This window comes from Heterodontus francisci, chromosome 30 (assembly GCF_036365525.1).
Source record: "Heterodontus francisci isolate sHetFra1 chromosome 30, sHetFra1.hap1, whole genome shotgun sequence".
NCBI classification, from domain to species: Eukaryota; Metazoa; Chordata; class Chondrichthyes; order Heterodontiformes; family Heterodontidae; genus Heterodontus; species Heterodontus francisci.
In genome coordinates this window covers 46683242-46700037 of record NC_090400.1, presented here as the reverse complement: position 1 = coordinate 46700037, position 16796 = coordinate 46683242, and the positions used below count along the sequence as shown (strand labels likewise).

At 40.1% G+C, this 16796-nt stretch overlaps 2 protein-coding genes and 1 long non-coding RNA gene across 9 annotated transcripts in view; all 3 read right to left on the bottom strand.

Annotated features, from left to right (window-relative positions):
* Window positions 1–8923, bottom strand: part of LOC137346734 (vascular endothelial zinc finger 1-like) — a 73239-nt gene extending 64316 nt beyond the window's left edge. For all 6 annotated transcript variants that reach the window (XR_010968779.1, XR_010968781.1, XM_068010497.1 and 3 more), the window contains exons 1-2: window positions 8840–8923; window positions 3689–3850 (exon numbers count right to left, since the gene is read on the bottom strand). Coding sequence is in view for 4 of the 6 variants with exons in the window: in XM_068010497.1 (XP_067866598.1) it covers window positions 3689–3722 (34 nt within the window). In the remaining 2 variants the exon portion in view is untranslated. The remainder of the gene's footprint in view (window positions 1–3688; window positions 3851–8839) is intronic.
* srsf1b (serine and arginine rich splicing factor 1b) lies at window positions 7403–12157 on the bottom strand. 2 transcript variants are annotated; one of them, XR_010968782.1, is made up of 5 exons: window positions 11701–12157; window positions 10272–10459; window positions 10015–10187; window positions 8840–9601; window positions 7403–7993 (listed from the first exon to the last, which is right to left on the bottom strand). XR_010968782.1 is itself a non-coding variant. In XM_068010501.1 (4 exons), the coding sequence occupies exons 1-4, from the start codon at window positions 11895–11897 to the stop codon at window positions 9407–9409; spliced, it is 753 nt and encodes a 250-aa protein (XP_067866602.1). In that variant the 5' UTR covers window positions 11898–12157; the 3' UTR covers window positions 7403–9406. The 2 variants fall into 2 exon arrangements, 1 of the variants encoding a protein (XP_067866602.1); XM_068010501.1 differs by having other exon boundaries at window positions 7403–9601.
* Window positions 12158–13395: 1238 nt separating this feature from the next.
* LOC137346733 (uncharacterized) overlaps window positions 13396–16796 on the bottom strand; it is a 36917-nt gene continuing 33516 nt past the window's right edge. Inside the window, exon 3 of the long non-coding RNA XR_010968778.1 lies at window positions 13396–15723. This is a non-coding gene — a long non-coding RNA (uncharacterized lncRNA). The remainder of the gene's footprint in view (window positions 15724–16796) is intronic.

Genomic DNA, 16796 nt, shown 5'->3' with positions numbered 1-16796 from the left:
TCACTTACTTCGAGATGCAAAAATTGATTAGAATATTTAATTATGAAAATTAATTTTAAGTAAATGCTATCTGGATCTCCAAATTAGGAACAAGCACACAAGACAAATTAAATCTGTTTAATAAACAGAAGTATTTTTTCAGGAACAAATCACAAATTAACCTGTTTCCATGGAATACAAATATACCAGATCAAAAGCCCTAATGCCCGACAACCAGACCCTTGCACCCACCCACCTCAGGAATCCAATGAACCAAATTCTACATTCTATCCTTCAGTTCGTCCAAGACCATATCTTCAGCCTGCTAGCAAAATACAGGGCTGCATTCCCAAAATGCCACAGACCCACCACCCCTACCAAATCGCAGGACTCGCCCCCAGAGGCATCAAAAGTCATGACTTAACCCTCTCTCGTGCTAAGCATCAGGCACCTACCTCCAAATAACACATTTACATGTAAACTCAGCTTTAAACAAGATTTTAAAAAGACCATTTTATCAATATAACGAATTGACTTCCCCCCCCCCCCCCACAGTAAAATGAACAATCCCAAGTTCTAAAAATCCCAAATCACATAAAATTATTCAGTCACCATACATCAATTGCCCTCGTAATACTGTTCCGTGGCATAACTGTAGTATAAAATAGCATTTCCCCAAACTCACTGCTAGTAATACTGTAATTAATTTTATATACAGCAGGCACTGTGCTATTAAATGATATCACCATGTGTGTGCCTGGCTATTGGGTTTAAAGTGGACGTTTAAATTTCCCAGTTATCTTTCAGTTCTCCCAGATTCCTAGATTTGCATCTCTCAGATGGCACTATTTTCCACAGAATCATCCCCTTTCACACATCACCTTCATCAATGCCAGCCTGAGCACTTCACCTCCAGCTTCAAAACGTTTAACTACTCATTGGCCTCCATCCCTGTCCAGATTCTTTCCCTGACTGTTTGCCAAAACCCTCCCTACCCAACTGCTGTTTGAAAAACCACCCTCGCCAACATTTCACACCGACCACTGACAAAGAATGCTTTGGGGGTGCAGACAAGAAAAAAAACAGTATAGAAAAGATAAACACATTGCAAGGGCAAGTAATGCTCTGTTACTCAGAACACTCATATCAAAATAAGAGCACTGATTTAGAATAATTCCTCGATTTGTATATCATACAGAAATATCTCAGTTTCACACAATGAATCTTTTACTTTGCCGTTTTATCACGCTGTTTTATCACTGTGACATGAATCCAAATACATGGTCTTCCTGGGCCACTAAAAGGATACCCAACCTCACCTAAATATGAAACAGCCCTCTTCATGCCAGCTGTGATAGTACATACAGTATTCACAATAATCACGTACCAATAATTAAAACAGCCACTAAAAGCCATATTAAACAAACGTAACTGAATATCACGTTAATGTTTGTGGCCAAGTAGTCACCTTAAAGACAGCTTATTTTCCTTCAGAATTACTCCAGCATAAGTACATTTGAGCATCCTGCGATTCATACTCCATCCTCAGTGTTGGTTGTCAACTACCATTTAGGAGTACAAGGATTTTGACTCAAACGTGACTACATTCCATGGGGCCTCAGGGGCCATATCTAGAATTTAAATCCATGTTCCCATTTATCTGAAACTGCTTATGACTGCTGCACTCAGATGATTTATCCACCAACAAGCCCTTTCAAATGCCCCCAAATTCAAAAGGGACAAACCAGCAAGAGGAGTTCAAAGGTCTGAGTTTGTAGGCTTTTTATTGCCAGAGTTTGGAGACTGTTTGAACACTCCTGCCCTATTATTGGATAACTCAGCCAACAGTTCATTACATATTTAAGTTCAAAAATCAACTTGCTTACAAGCCACAAATCCTTAATACCTTTACATCTGGTATCAGTCTACAGCAGAACGGAGAAAATCTTAATTCTTGGAAGACAATTATTTTTTGTATTAGAATGGAAGGAATAAGAGTCTATATGAGGGATGGAACAGCAAAGTTTACAAAAATATATCAAGCGATAATAGGAAAAGAAATATTTCAACGATATCAATAGTCCAGTTGAATGATTCAACTGTCACATCAACCCCCTCCCCACCCCAAGATAGTTTGAGTTCAGAAATTGCATTATTTGTGACTTATAATTTTCTTCAGAATATACCTTTATTTTGTAACTGTTACTATTAATGTAACAGGAAATGTATTGTCAATTAACCTAATTTAGAACATTTATGCACAGACCCAAGAGACAAATTATTTCATTGTGTAAGTTTCACAAAAAAAAAACAAATTTGGCAAAATCGATGACTGCTGGTGCCCAGAGTGTAAAACTGGGGTATATTGAAACTCAGACTTGAAATGCAACACTTCAAAAGAACAGAAATTATGATTGCAGAATCTATTTCATAGATATTAAAATTTAATTCGCTACTTAAAAGGACAAAGCAACCCACTTGATTGGCACCCCATCCACCACCTTCAACATACACTCACTCCACCACTGACGCACAGTGGCAGCAGTGTGTACTACATACATACTACATACACACTGGAGCAACTCACGCCGCTTTTCAACAGCGACTTCTAGACCAGCAACCTTTCACCTAGGACAAGGAAAACATGCATGGGAACACCACCATCTGCAGGTTCCCCTCCAAGCCACACCACCTTGACATGGATATAGTCGTCCCTTCACTGTCGCTTGATCAAAATCCTGGAATTCCCTCCCAAACAGCACTGTGGGTGTACCTGCAGCAGATGGAGTGCAGTTCCAGAAAGTAGCTCACCAGCACCTTCTCAAGGGCAACTAGGGATGGGCAACAAAGCAACACCCACATCCCATGAAATGAATAAAAAAGGATCGTGCATGCGACTGTTAATCATTCCCATGGTTCAGTGTTGCTTCAGCAATACTAGAGCATAACATTTCAGCTCAACATGAAACAAGGGCCCCCAAGAATTCTGTGACCTCAAAACAGAATTCTACCTCACCATATTTTACATAAAGTATTGGATAACCTGTTTAGTGCTAGCTATCACTTAACCAGCTCCTTCACCTCAGTAGAAATTGCAGTTTAATAAATCAAAATGCAATAGTCTTAATTCACACTGCACCATGCTTACATTTAGACCTGATATTTGAGTTCAGCTGACAACAGGATTACACTATCCCACTTTTGCGCTTTTAACTGTAGACAGTGTACAAAGTATCAAATGACGAGACTAAAGAACTACAAACCATTACTTTTGATCAGAACACTAGATATTGGTGCACACGGTATTTGTCCTAAGACTACCATTAGAAAAAAACTGGGAAAAGGGACAATTACCTCACAGCCAATTCCCCAAAATGATGGTCTTTGCATTAGCCTCTCCCAGGCAACTCAGTATGTCAGTGATATATATTTATTATATATAGTACCCTCCTGCTACTTTCATGATGAGAAGCTTATAATGAAATGTCTAGCCTGGTTATCCATTTGATGGATAGGAGTAACCTCCAAGGAACGTACCCTAAGCTAAATTCTTCTAAAAATGTCAAGAAATCTGGGAATGTTGATTGTAAAAGCTCAAAATTTAACAGATGTAACATGAGTTCTGCAATTAATCTCAGGGTTCAGGCAATGTTTAAAAATATTCATTCATGTCATCTGAACCAAGAGATTATATATCAGGCTAACTCACTACTAGGTATCCATTCTAGATGTATGTGCTCCATTTCCTGGCAATCAACTGCTGATTATCACTCAAACTTGCAGTAATCACGTCACAATTGTTAATCCTTCAGTGTTGACGTCATCACGCATCAACTACATGGAGCATAATGGCCATCACCATCCATGACACCTGCAAAAAAAGTCCCAAAAGAGAATAAAACCACAGTATATTACATACTAAAATCCCCATACTGGAACAATTCAAAGGCAAAAATCTCTAATTGAAGTCAGTTATAAACCATTCATTAAGATTACTGCCTTGTAATCACTGCCAGTTCATTATTTACCTAATCCCCCTCCCCCAAACATACTGTATATATCACTTAATTTTGCCCCATGTGTAACAAATCAAGTTTCCTCCCAAAGATTTGTATTGGTCAGATTGCTTGGAGAACAAAATGCACAAAGCTGCATAGGGTTCAAAATAACCAGATTGCTCATTCATTTAGGACCCCATCAGCCAAAAATATTGTTATTCCATCAGCCAAGTGCTAACCCACTGACGCCTAAAACAATCCCCAAGTCGCTGATGTTTCAAACTATGGGGAGAGATTATAATCTAGTATGAAAATGTAATGTAATATGAATATATTCAAGCTAAAAACCAACTCCAAAGTGACTGTGAAGGTTCAACAGATGCTTAGAAAGCTAACAAAATTGCTTTAATAACTGCTTGTTCTTGGACTGGAAACTTGTTAAACACCAATTATAAGTTATCCTGACTGGAAATTGGGACTCAAGGCAATTTGTTTAAAATAATTGAGTAGGTAAAAGCAGAGCTTTCCCACTGGTTGTCAGGTCAAGAATGAGGGAGCATTGTTACAAGATTAAATGCAAAAGATCTAGCACATAGGCATTTTTTCCATACATACTATGGAATGCAGAGGCCATATCAACCTTTTAAGAGAAACTGATGGTTAATACAAGTCAATGTAAAGTTAAAAGAATAAGGAATAGTGCGCACACATGAAATTAGGAATATTGTTCACCTAGAACAGAGACTGAATGGACCAAAATCCCAAAATGTGCTATCATGGAAACATTATTGCCACATGGTCTAATAATTCTACACCTGCCACCACAATCTCTCTAACTAGGAATGGACAAGTGAAATAAAGAGGGTACGGCTTCTAACTGAATGCTTGGATCTGCATAAGAAATGGAGTCAGCATTGTGACAACAGACTGAATAGATCACAGGTCAAAATGTTTCATTTTCCACCCAAACCAATTGCAGAATTTATTTCCCAGATGCTCAATGCACTAATGCAACAGGATAGAACTTTCGAGATGCTTTAATACCTGGAATTGGGACACAACAGTGGGGAAACCTAATGCCTGAGCTTCTATACTAGGGCAGGATTCCATGTCTGTACCTACATACTAAATGCAACACACTGTGGAATACTTCACATAACCACACTACCACTTAATAAGGAATCACAGTGGTCAGGTATTAAGTGGATGGAATGTGCTGGGGATCAATTGAAGCAATTAGGTTGCCAATATACAGATGATCACAACAAATTTGAGGAATCCATTACAATACCTTGTCTATATTAGTGATGTAAATTGTAATGAGATCCTCCATTTCTCAATCATTTACTGTATGGGATTTCCCTCTAGGAGGGGAAGGTTGATCAAACTACAATTCACTCCCCATGTCCACTAATGTACTCAAAAGATGTTATTCCATAGATAGTAAAAGCAAAATACTGCAGTGCTGAAAGTCTGCCAATGAGTTATGTGCACCCCAAAAACTCCATATTTTAGAGGGAATTTTTAAGAATCTAGTTTTATCATTATGACCTTGTATTGCACCTAGAATACACGTTCTGGTCACCCAAAAAACTGGAGGAATATGAACTCAACAGTTGACAAAAATTGCTAATATACCATCAATTAAAACATGACCACTGTGAGCGCTTGCAGCTTATACAGCTTTCTCTAGGTCACTAGTTGTGCAAGAGTACAAACGGTAGACTTGTATTATTCCTGCTTATACCTAAACGACCAACGTACAGAAAACCAGAAACACAGAATTCATCAGCTGAATTAATTGATATGAACAGGTTAGTAATGTGTCCACTTGTAGTGAACCAGACATTGTTATTTTACAGCACTGCCAAAAGCAGATTCCGAATTCACGAACTAGTCTTTAAGCAAAGATCATTTTCTTGTCGATGGAAAGCTAACTGCAGATTATTGATGTCATGCATCAAATCTTTCCACTACAATTACGGAACAGCCCTGAAAGCTCAAGTCTAAGCTATGTACTTCAGAACTAGAGGATGTGTAATCATGAAGGAGGGTTGGGGGGTGAAATGAGAAATCAAACTTTCAGGATGTGAATTTTAGACCCCAACCATCTACTAGAAACTAAACCAAACATTCAAGCAACATTCCTGTTGCTTTAACCTAGTGGTGTAGTCCAGCTGTATCACTTGACATTAATCTGGCACCTATTTGAATACTAGCAACCAGCTAGGCAGAGCATAGTTTATGCAGAGCACTGCTGATTAGAGCCTCATGGCTTTATGCATCATCACGGATGGTTATGACACAAGGCAATTTATTTTTATTATTTTTTTTTTACAAATTAATGTATTCTATTCACTTACCAGAATATTCAGGCTACCCAAATCTGCTATGCAAATTAAGTCACAGATGCCATGTTTCAATGTGCAAACTTATTTTTGTTTCAAACAGCAATGAAAGACCAAGGTGCAGAGCAGAAGTGGTGATGGTCATCTCTAATAAGGAAAGAATGTGCATTTTGCAATATTTGACATGGGAAATGTGTAGATCAAGGTAACAGGATAGAAAATACTCCACTACAATGAAATGTGAAAAAAACAGCAAAGGCTTTGTTGATCCTTTATTAAAATTCACAACATTCTTCGTCTCACTGTGTTTAGTCATTACACTCATCAGGTACGTGCTATTTAATGTCTCACGGAGTGTTGGAAAAAATAGAAATGTCTGCACTATTGCACATACAAAATATATCAAATGATGCTCACCACAAGATGTCTCTACACTACTCAAAGTGTGCGCTTCAGGAGCAACTAGTGGCAACATCATGTTCTACTTTTCCTTTGTTTTTTTAAATGGATAAACCCCATTTCCTGGAGTGAAAAATGAAAACCAACCCAAATAAATCCTAAAACTATCATCCCTGTTTTAGTTTTAGAAAGCAGCATCCATCTGGCAACAGATCTGTTATTGAAAGACAAAGTGGGAAGTTCTTATATCATGGGAAATTCGATCAAATTCTAGTATACCGAGATAAAGCATTTGATTTTTTTTTTAATAAAAGGGCTAACAATTTAGTTGTGGAATTATACAATGCTAATGTGGATTTACCTTGATTGTTCCGTTAGTTGTTCCATTTCAACTTTGTCCCTAACTGAAGAGTCAGGGAAACTACTGGCAGAGACCAGCATGACAAAATGTAAGACCAATACATTATTACACATGGGGAACCCTGGCTCATTAACCAACAAAAAAGGATATAGAATTTGCATAAGCAAGGTGGCGATGCAACTTGTAAATGAATGGGAATATATAAAATGCATATCATTCAGCATTTTGTTGTGAACAGTTTTAGAATTGCTTAGACTCCTGACAAATTACACAAAAAGGAAGCCAAACACCTGTTCACAAAATCACAAACTCAAACATACAATTAAAAAAGAATTTATTGTCAAAATGGAGGTTAAACATTTAAGCTATGAATAAAGTCATCCTTTTGGGCCAAAAATTAATCAATTTTATCTATTCCCTTAATTTTAGTATGCACAGCCAATTCAGACTTTTTTTTAAAAAACAAAATATCCCATAATAGTTACAAAAAGTTAAGATATCACCCTCCTTAAATTGTTACCAAATCCTGAATGCCGAATCCATCCAAGGAGATTGCTCCAGCGTACCTCTCCTGGTCCTGGCTTCACTCCGTTTACGAAAAAAGGCAAAAAAAAAAGCCAATCCCACGGGGCATCCATTGGACTTCAAATGACAAAAATAAAAGGGATGATTTTTTTTTGGAATAACCAATTGCAGGTATGGGGGGGAAAAAAATCACAAAGGAGAAACAAAAAAATCCACAAATACACGGTTTGATTGGGGCAGGAATCCACTCCTACAGCTCCTGGTAATATGATCCCGCTCCATGTATCCATGTTATGATCCTCCCTATCCTATCCTCACAATGAATTGAATCCATAGATCCAGCTCCAAGGATTGGGATCCAATGAGCCCTCTCCAATCCAAACCTTTAATAACCAGCAAAACCAAAAAAGGAGGCAAACGTTAGATATAACAAACAACAAATTTTATATGGGGTGGGACAGTTATAGCTGTCATCTGGCTAATATTTACAGATGTTTTGACAGATGAACAGCACAACTTGCATCCACACCCCCACAGTCAATGTGAACATTGTTACATATTAAACTTTATTCCACAATACCATTAAAAAAAGACAACTTACTACTGTAGTTAAGTATTCACTAACCCAACATCATAGTAGTCCACTAATGGGCACACATGATAGAAGCCATACATTCAGCATACTTAACTACATTAAAGTATGTCCATAGATACTGCTTAGTTTGTTTAGGATGTATATGAAAGGAACAAGATGTTGGACTAGTGGATATCAATTCGAGCCCTGATAGTATTACTACACACGCACTTCAGTTAGCACAAATTTACTGGTGCAGTATTTACTTTCATTGACACCTTCATTTCTAGTTACCATATGAAATCTAGTAATTGAGTTGTACTGTACATGTAATTCACCACTTAACTGCATTACAAACTAGACTGATGAATTTTTGATCCAGGTAACCAAACTGTGCTGAAAGACAGCCATTTTACTTTTTATTCTTTACTTTTTTTTTAAAGTTTTAATCAATAGGACTTCTGTTCAAAATGGTGAAAACCAATGCCAGACTAGTCACACAGAACATGCAAGCTCAGCAGTATTGATGCCGCACAGAACTTCGCAACGCGGCACAGTAACACCACAGCTCATGGATTATACAACCATTTGTACAAGAGAAGCACAACTTCAATACTGCCAAGTTTAATTGTGACAATAGCACTTGGAGTCATACCATTGCCTCCATAAATGATCAGATTCCTCCTCCTCCTCCAATTAGACACGATTTGACATTCCTAATATGACTGAAATGAGCTCCACAATCCTTTAATCCAAAGAATGCTTAATCCATCCTCAGTTGAGATATGTCTATAGGAAGATACATGAAAAGGTAAGATAAGGTACAACACAAGGTTTTCACAAAAATGTTTCACAACAGTCCTATCTACATAGCCTCCTACAATTCTCACATTAGATTTATTCAATTGAAATTAAATCAACTATAAACATTAACAAATTACTGCAACAGTTTACTGTTAATCCAAGTTATGTTGACACCATTTTGAAAGCTTCCCAGACTCCAAACCTACTCTGTCTATACAACTGTCAGACCTTAGCAATGACATGAGGGAATGTTAACAATGAAGAGAAGCAACCCTCTTTATATGGATATCAATTTAAATTGCGTACTAAACTTGAATAAAACAAGTTAACGTGGCTTTAAAAATAAAGAATCCGTTCTATTTAGGGAAAAAAAAAAGTGGTGGTGTACTACAAGGAATTCCATCAATGGATTTACGATCTAGCTACGCGAGCGTGATCTGCTATGACGGGGCGAGTAGCGGGGAGATCCTCTGCTTCGTCTGGGAGAGTAACTACGGCTTCTGCTGCGACTTCGGCTACGGCTTCTGGTTCGACTGCGGCTACGTGAACGAGATCTTCCATAGCTTGGACTTCTTGGACCATCAACTTTCACACGGATATATGCTGTTTCTCCCTATTGAATACGTGAAGAGAAATGTTCACTACTTTCAAACGTTATTCAGGAAAGCTACTGAATATGGCTAACAATACGTTAGTTTCTTTTCTGCTGAAAGACTACCTCATTAGGTCATTCAATGGCGAACTTTCAACCAAAATAGTTTCTCTTTCAATATACGGCACATGATTTTTGGATTATAATTAAAGTAGAAAATATGGTTTTAGTACAGTATATTCACCCAGTGAATTAAAAATGGAATATTACCCACCCATTAGTGTCTTAAGGTACTAGCCATAACCAGAAACCAATTTGCTTGAGCCATTCCTTTCAATTTCTTGAGCACTTTGCCTTACCTGAAGCTCCAAATGAATAGTTAAGTAATGGCTCTTAGTCATCAGCTCTAATGCTTTCAGAATTAGGTAACATACCTCGTGTGATCGGAATTTTGTGTTATCCAGTTTTCGCACTGCATAGCTCATATCTTCTTTGCGAACAAACTCCACGACACCAGTTCCATCACGGAAAACATCAGCGTAACATACATCACCTGCTTCCCGCATGTGATCTTTCAAATCCTGCCAACTGCCACTTGGAGGAAGCCCTGAAAAGGTAATTTCATTAATAAACCGTTCAAACGTTATTCAAAAATCAAGTAAAAAAATCACCACTGCACTTATTGCCTCACCTGAAACTACCACTCTATATTCCGAGCGCCTAGAGGGGGGCCCGTATCTTCCTCTGGGTGTCTGTCCACCGCCTCCACCACCACCACCCCCTCGTCCTGTCCCTCGCCCACTTCGTGGAAATTCAACACGCAGACGGTAACCATCATAATCGTAACCATCTCGACCGTACACAGCATCCTCGGCATCTCTGAAAGCACAAGAATGTAAAAAAAAAATCCATATGGAGTTGCAAGCAGGCAACGGATAGTATAAGAATCGAACTATTTTAAATTGGGGGCGTGCAATAATTAACATATCGAAAATGTTAACCTCCTAACCCAAGGTCCGCTATTAATACGACCTTTGTACGCGTACTGAAATCGACATAGTATATTAGGGCCGCCATGTGTTGTACAACGCGCGTTCTGGTTAAGTCCAGCATCACAGCGTGTACAGACCGAAATACAACATACCAAAGTGAACCTGTCCGCCCCTGAATTCAATTAATTGAGTTTTCCCCAAAACCACGCGATGCTCTCCTCTCCTGCTTACAGGGGTCTGCAGCAAAAACCCGCCAAACAAAGGGCTTGCGTGGCGTCCTTTCCTTCTGCAGCAAAATGGCGATCAGATATAGATGCCTTCAATTAAACGCACACGATCAGCTTGTTAAATTCAAAACGAAAACCTCAAAACGAGTCCGTACACAGCGTATTAAACGCGTTACATTTGATTTAAATTCGTGCATCGAAGTAGCCGCAGTTAAAAAATCTCTAAACCTATATCAAAAACGCAATGTCTATCATTGACGTTCCACAACTATTAGGTCAATTTCTCTCCTAAATCAATAAGCGTGTAACTCAAACTGAGCAGACAGCGCATCTTTCCTTTAAAGGAAACAAAATTCCTACTATTCTCCCAAATTAAAAGTTGCACCAAACGCAATCCTCCCCCAAAAAATTAAAAGTTGTACCAAATGCAATTCTCCCAACAAAATTAAAAGTTGCGCCAAATTCTCTTCTCCCCCCCCCCAAATTTAAAAGTTGCACCAAAAGCAATTCCCCCCCCAAAAAATTAAAAAAAAGTTGTACCAAAAAGCGATTCTCCCAACAAATTTAAAAATTGTACCAAAAGCAATTCCTCCACCCCCCCAAAAAAAAAATTGCACCAAATACAATCATCTCCATGCGGTGGCATTACACTGGACCCCATGCACCAAAAAATGGGCGCTAAAAGTGGCTGAGACACAGGACGGAACGAGCTGAGGGAGGGATAGGGGCTTAGAAAGGGGGTGGAGGGGAGTGGGGTGGTGAGGGGAGGAAGGGAGTGGGGTGGTGGGGGAGAGGCTGGGGGGGGGGATGGGGAGAGGCTAGGGGGGGGGGATGGGGAGAGGCTAGGGGGGGGGGGATGGGGAAGGCCGTGGGGTGGGGGTAGTGCCATGTTTGTCTGTACCTTGGGTCTTCGAACTCGACGAAGGCAAAGGGTGGGCCGCCGCGGCGGTTCTTCAGGTCGATGTCCCTGATACTGCCGTACTTGTAGAAGACATCCTCGATGTCCTTGGTCCGGATGTCTGGAGGTAGATTGCCGACATATATTCGACAGTCGTTGTTGCCCGCTGGGCCCCGAATCACGCCGCTATGGTTCTGCATCCCGTTCCCCTCCAGCCCGACGGTTGGCGTGACTTAAAAAAAGACGGATTGAAAAAAAACTAGTAGACACAAAGGTATGCGCAACTTTAAAAACGCACACGATTTTTATAAAACACAACTTTTATATATAAAAAAATAAAACGCGTTGGATAATGACTGAACAAGGCGAAAAAGTCTCAATCTCACTAAGAACCACCGTCTGCTCCTTTCCCAGAGCAAAATAAAATGGCGGCCAGATCCCTCGCCTCATTCTAGGAAGGCCAACGGCAGCAAGTAGGGCCGGCCACCGCGGATGTCTACACTGCCAACAAAAGAGTTCCAGTCTTTCTACGAATCCCTTCCCCAACAGACCAGATTATATTCTTTTAAGAAAGGCTAGAATCAATACACATCATTTTTCCTCCAGATTATCCTTGCTTTCGTAAGCCTTTTCCCACTCCAACCTTTTGTCATATCCACACAGGCTTTGCGGACTGATACGGTAACTTCCGGAGAGCGAGACAGCACTGACGTCTTGAGGCTTCGCGCGCTCAAAGGCCCTTTGCGCTTTTTTTTCAATGGCCTTTTCCCCCTCCCCCACCCAGTCTTCATCAAACCTACCAGCTTACTCAGAGGATAGAGTGAATTTGATTTTTTATAGGATGCTTGGAATGGTCCATATAGTGCTATGCTAAGTTTCCAAAGTGTATAAGCAGGCTAGATGTTTTCAATAAAAAAAATTCAAACTTGGCAGAGCTGTCAAAAGTGAAAGCAATGCTACTTAAGAGTGAGATATGTGCCCCAAACCAGTGAGACACATCAAAATGTGTTTTCTTTTGAAATCCAAAAATGAGTGACTTTCAGTCCAAAACAGTTGGCACTTGATAAGTCGATATCTTTAAGTTTTTCCACCAACACTTCACAAGGTAGACCGGGTTTGGATAGTGTTTGTCAAAGATTGCCAGGAGATGGCATTTTTTGAGGAAGTTTTTCACTTGATTAAAAGCAGGCACCTTTATCCATTTTTGTCTTGCTGAAAGTTAATTCTTAACGACCTTTAAAAATGTTTCCACAATTGCAGATCCTACTTTACCTAGAAAAATAACATTATGTATTGGCCTGGATTTTAATAACAGTGGATGGTGAGGCTATCACTGCTCACCGTTATAGGGGTAAATCTGAGAGCAACCTCTGGTGTCTGTGCGCACACACAGTTAAGCGTGGAAATCTAGAAGTTGCTATCAGAGATTCCCCAAGGTCCTTGCTAATAGCCCGTCATTGGTGGCACACCATTTTGCTGTCTGGAGGAGGCAGGGGTCCCCAGTGGAGGGCTCTCTATGTAGGAGTCCTCCCTTCTTTTCATTGGGAATTTGGCATGGAGGGTGTTGCACAGGGCAGTCCCATGCAACAAATACTTTAAGTAGATTCACGTACACCCAGGCCGCCTGCAATTTCTGGAGGGTTCCATGTTCCCGCCTGCCTAGAGTATGAGAGGTTGCAGCTCATGTTTCACTATTTGAAAGGGCTGCTGCTGAATTTCTGGCTGGGCTTCAGTCCCACGCTCTTGATCTTTGGCCATCTGGTGAGGAGGGGAATGGTACGATCGGAAAACCTCATGGTGGGACTACTCCAGGGCCTGGCCAAGGTGGTCATTAACAGATCCAGGCAGTATGCAATCAAGGGAGGCCATTTAACCCCTCTCTCCTGCAGTTAGGTCCACAACCAGGTGTGCCTGGAGATGGAGCACACAGTGTCCGCCGGTGTGCTTGAGGCTGTCAACAACCAGTGGGCACCAGGTGTGGGATGAGATGGGACAGGAGTGCTTTATCAACACCCGTAACCGAATATTGATCTGATGTATTAAGTTTCCTTTTAATTTTTGATTAATTTGGTTTATTAGTGGTGCCCCTTTACGAAGGGGAACACTTTTTTTTTAATTGCTGATAGTACCTGTTAAGTATTAACATAAAAGGTAAACTTGGCCCTGAAATTATTGTGATGGTGTGAATTCGGGGTAATTGCCCACTAGTTTAACACTAAAAACAGCTGAAAAGGTTATGGCTGGTATGTTTATGAGTAAGTGAGTTTTTAATGGCATAATGTGATAATTACTGCTGAACAACTTTCTGGCCCTGAAAAATTCTCATTCTCTCAGAAGAAAATTAATGTTGCAGATTTTCTTTTAAAAAATACATTCTTTTGACTTTTCTTTTTTCTCTTTTATCTTTCTCCCTGAATCCCACCTGCATTTCCCAATATTAATTTTGCTGTCTGTGCATGATTTTAATGTAATTTATATTTCCTGGGTTTTTTTTTACTTCCTGGTTTGGACTGAGTGGCTCAGTGAGGATATTTCAAACTGATTGGTTGAAAAGTCTCGATGTTGTTCACAGACACCACAGATCCTCTCTGGACAGCGCTGCACTGAAACAGAAGCTGAATTCGTAGAAATCTCCACCGACGAGCCAGCAAAGAGTCTGTCGGCAGTTGCACATGAGGTGACGGTGAAAGCCATTCCTTTGCCACTGGGAGAAAAATCCGGGTCATTAATATATTTGCACTTAAAGAATTTTTCAACTCTGAAATAAAGGAAGTTACATATAATCAAATGTTAATGGAGCTTTTCAGGTTCCACAGTCTTGCCAGTAACCAACAAATTGAAAACTGTCCATTTCTTGATGTCCTGGGACTCTCAGTCATCAGAAGTTACAGCTTTCTGACAGCTCAGGGTAGATGCACCACTCACTGCTGTTCAGAGCCAGTCAGATCCCAGATTTGATCCTCAATCCATTCTGACTTAACTGATCTTTGCAGGGCAGGCAGCAGACAATGCTTAAATTGGCCAAATGAGGGGAAAAATTAGCTAGGGTTGCCACTCCAGCTTGTCATTCTCTGCTGGGAATTGCATCATCTTAGGACAGGATTGGATCTGCTGTGATGTTCTACATGGTGAAACAGCCTGCAGGCAATCACTGGTCACAGTCATGCAAAAAATATTTTTCTGGGCAAAATACTGTAGGGCTGTAGCCACCAATGGAGCTGTCCCCCAACATGCCTTTTCAGTTGAATAGTAAGGGCCATACTGGGTTCCCCCAGTGTCATCAACAGAGAAACAAATGCACCATGGTGAGGAGGCACAACCATTATAATAATTCCAACATAAAGTCTAATTTGAACAAAGCAAAAAGGAAACAATCTAAATCATAATACTTTTATCTGTATCTATCAGGCATTCTATTCCTTGCAGTGGCCACCCATTATGAAAGGCCCCAGGCTCCCTCTCCAGAGCAACCCAGGCACAGACAAGCTGCGGAAGAGAGGGAGGCAGCCACAGCAACGCTCTCCATGGGATTCGCATGTAAAAGAGTATAGGAGAAAGTTGGAAACTTAGCTGGACTTCAAGTGCGATCAGGATTGAGCTTGCATATACTGTTCTCCATGGTTAATAGTCTGCTGAAAACCACCATGTAGGGTCACATATAAAGAATGGACACAATCAAAGTCCCACAGTTTCATCAGTAAAAAGTCAAAACCTCAAGTGAGGAGATGATAAGCTCCTTGCAGTTGCTTAGCACTGAATGCTACGCCTTGTTTTTGTGATAGAGACAGTAATGGCAGTAATCAGCGGTTGGGAGGGTAAAGTTTGGAAATGATGTAGGTGATATGATATACATTAGAACATGATGCTCACATAGACTGGGTCATTGGCGGTCCTCAGCAAAAGCTGCTCCATGTGGCAATGGGTGTCGGTTCAGAGCCTAACCATCTGAGAGATGTTGCCTGAGATAGGAGTCAATGCCGTTCACTCCTTTCCTTACTCCCACACAGTACAGCAAGTGAAAGATCTCTGTTAAAACAGAAAGATTTCATAGAACTATTAGTCTTATCATTTTATCTATCTCTTCTTGTGGAAGAATGCCTGGCCTCCACTGCTCACTGTGGCATTATTAGAGTCAGGAGCTGTACACAGGGAAATCACAGCTACAGACACATATCCTATCATCCTATGGTGCAGTGTGTTTGGACATTCTTTGGCCCTTAACAAAAAGGTCATCAGTAACACTGCATAAATGTAATGTTGAACTGAAAAGTTTACAGTGTCATATAACGGATACAATAATACCAGACAATTTGTGACAGCAAGTTACAGAAGAGGAATGGCGGGGCAGGCTTGAGGGGCCGAATGACCTATTCCTGCTTCTATTTCTTCTGTTCTTAATATCATATATACACCATACACTACAACTGTTGGGACAGCTGTCATGTATTGCTGTCTGAGCTGCTACTGTTATGTGTGCCCAACACAATCTGTCAACCACTCATTTTTTTTTTGAGCGATAAGAAGTGAACAGTGCAAGAAGGGAGACAAAACACGCAGCCTCCAGTCTTATTGAAGTGTCTACAGCATTTTCATTTTGGTGGGGGGGGGCGGTGGTTTGTGGTACTTTTTTGACATTTAAGGGTCTTGCATGAAGTAAAATCTGATCAATCAAAAAAGTAAATGCTTTCAGTCACTAGCTTTCTTGATACTGTTTTCCTTCATGGACTGTCTCATTATCACTGCTGTCAGCTCTCCCTCCCAATTTATCACCCATGTTCCATACGGACCTTCACCAGTGTACACCTCGACACATCAGCAGTCACAATCCAACTGAAAAAGGATCTTCAGCAAAACCTTCCAAGTCTTGTTTCACACAATCTAAAAATATACGATTACTCCACTTGCTTAAAACACATTAATAAACTTAGCGGCTGACAGAACTTGCTGAACCTACTTGGTAATAATTTTTTTTAAATATTGATCACATTTTTTAACAATTAGGAATTGGTGACGTACAACCAAAGCAGCACTTGTAATGTTTCTGGCATAACTTTGTTGTATTTGTTGCACTTATCAAATGTGAATTCTGTGCTAGTTTG

Excerpts from the sequence above, each read along its gene's own strand:
- srsf1b (XM_068010501.1), bottom strand. The coding sequence starts at position 11,897 with ATGCAGAACCATAGCGGCGTGATTCGGGGCCCAGCGGGCAACAACGAC. Across the intron at positions 10,460-11,700 it reads GTCGAGTTCGAAGACCCAAG|AGATGCCGAGGATGCTGTGT; the intron begins GTACAGACAAAC and ends TTGTGCTTTCAG. Across the intron at positions 9,602-10,014 it reads CAAAATTCCGATCACACGAG|GGAGAAACAGCATATATCCG; the intron begins GTATGTTACCTA and ends CGTATTCAATAG.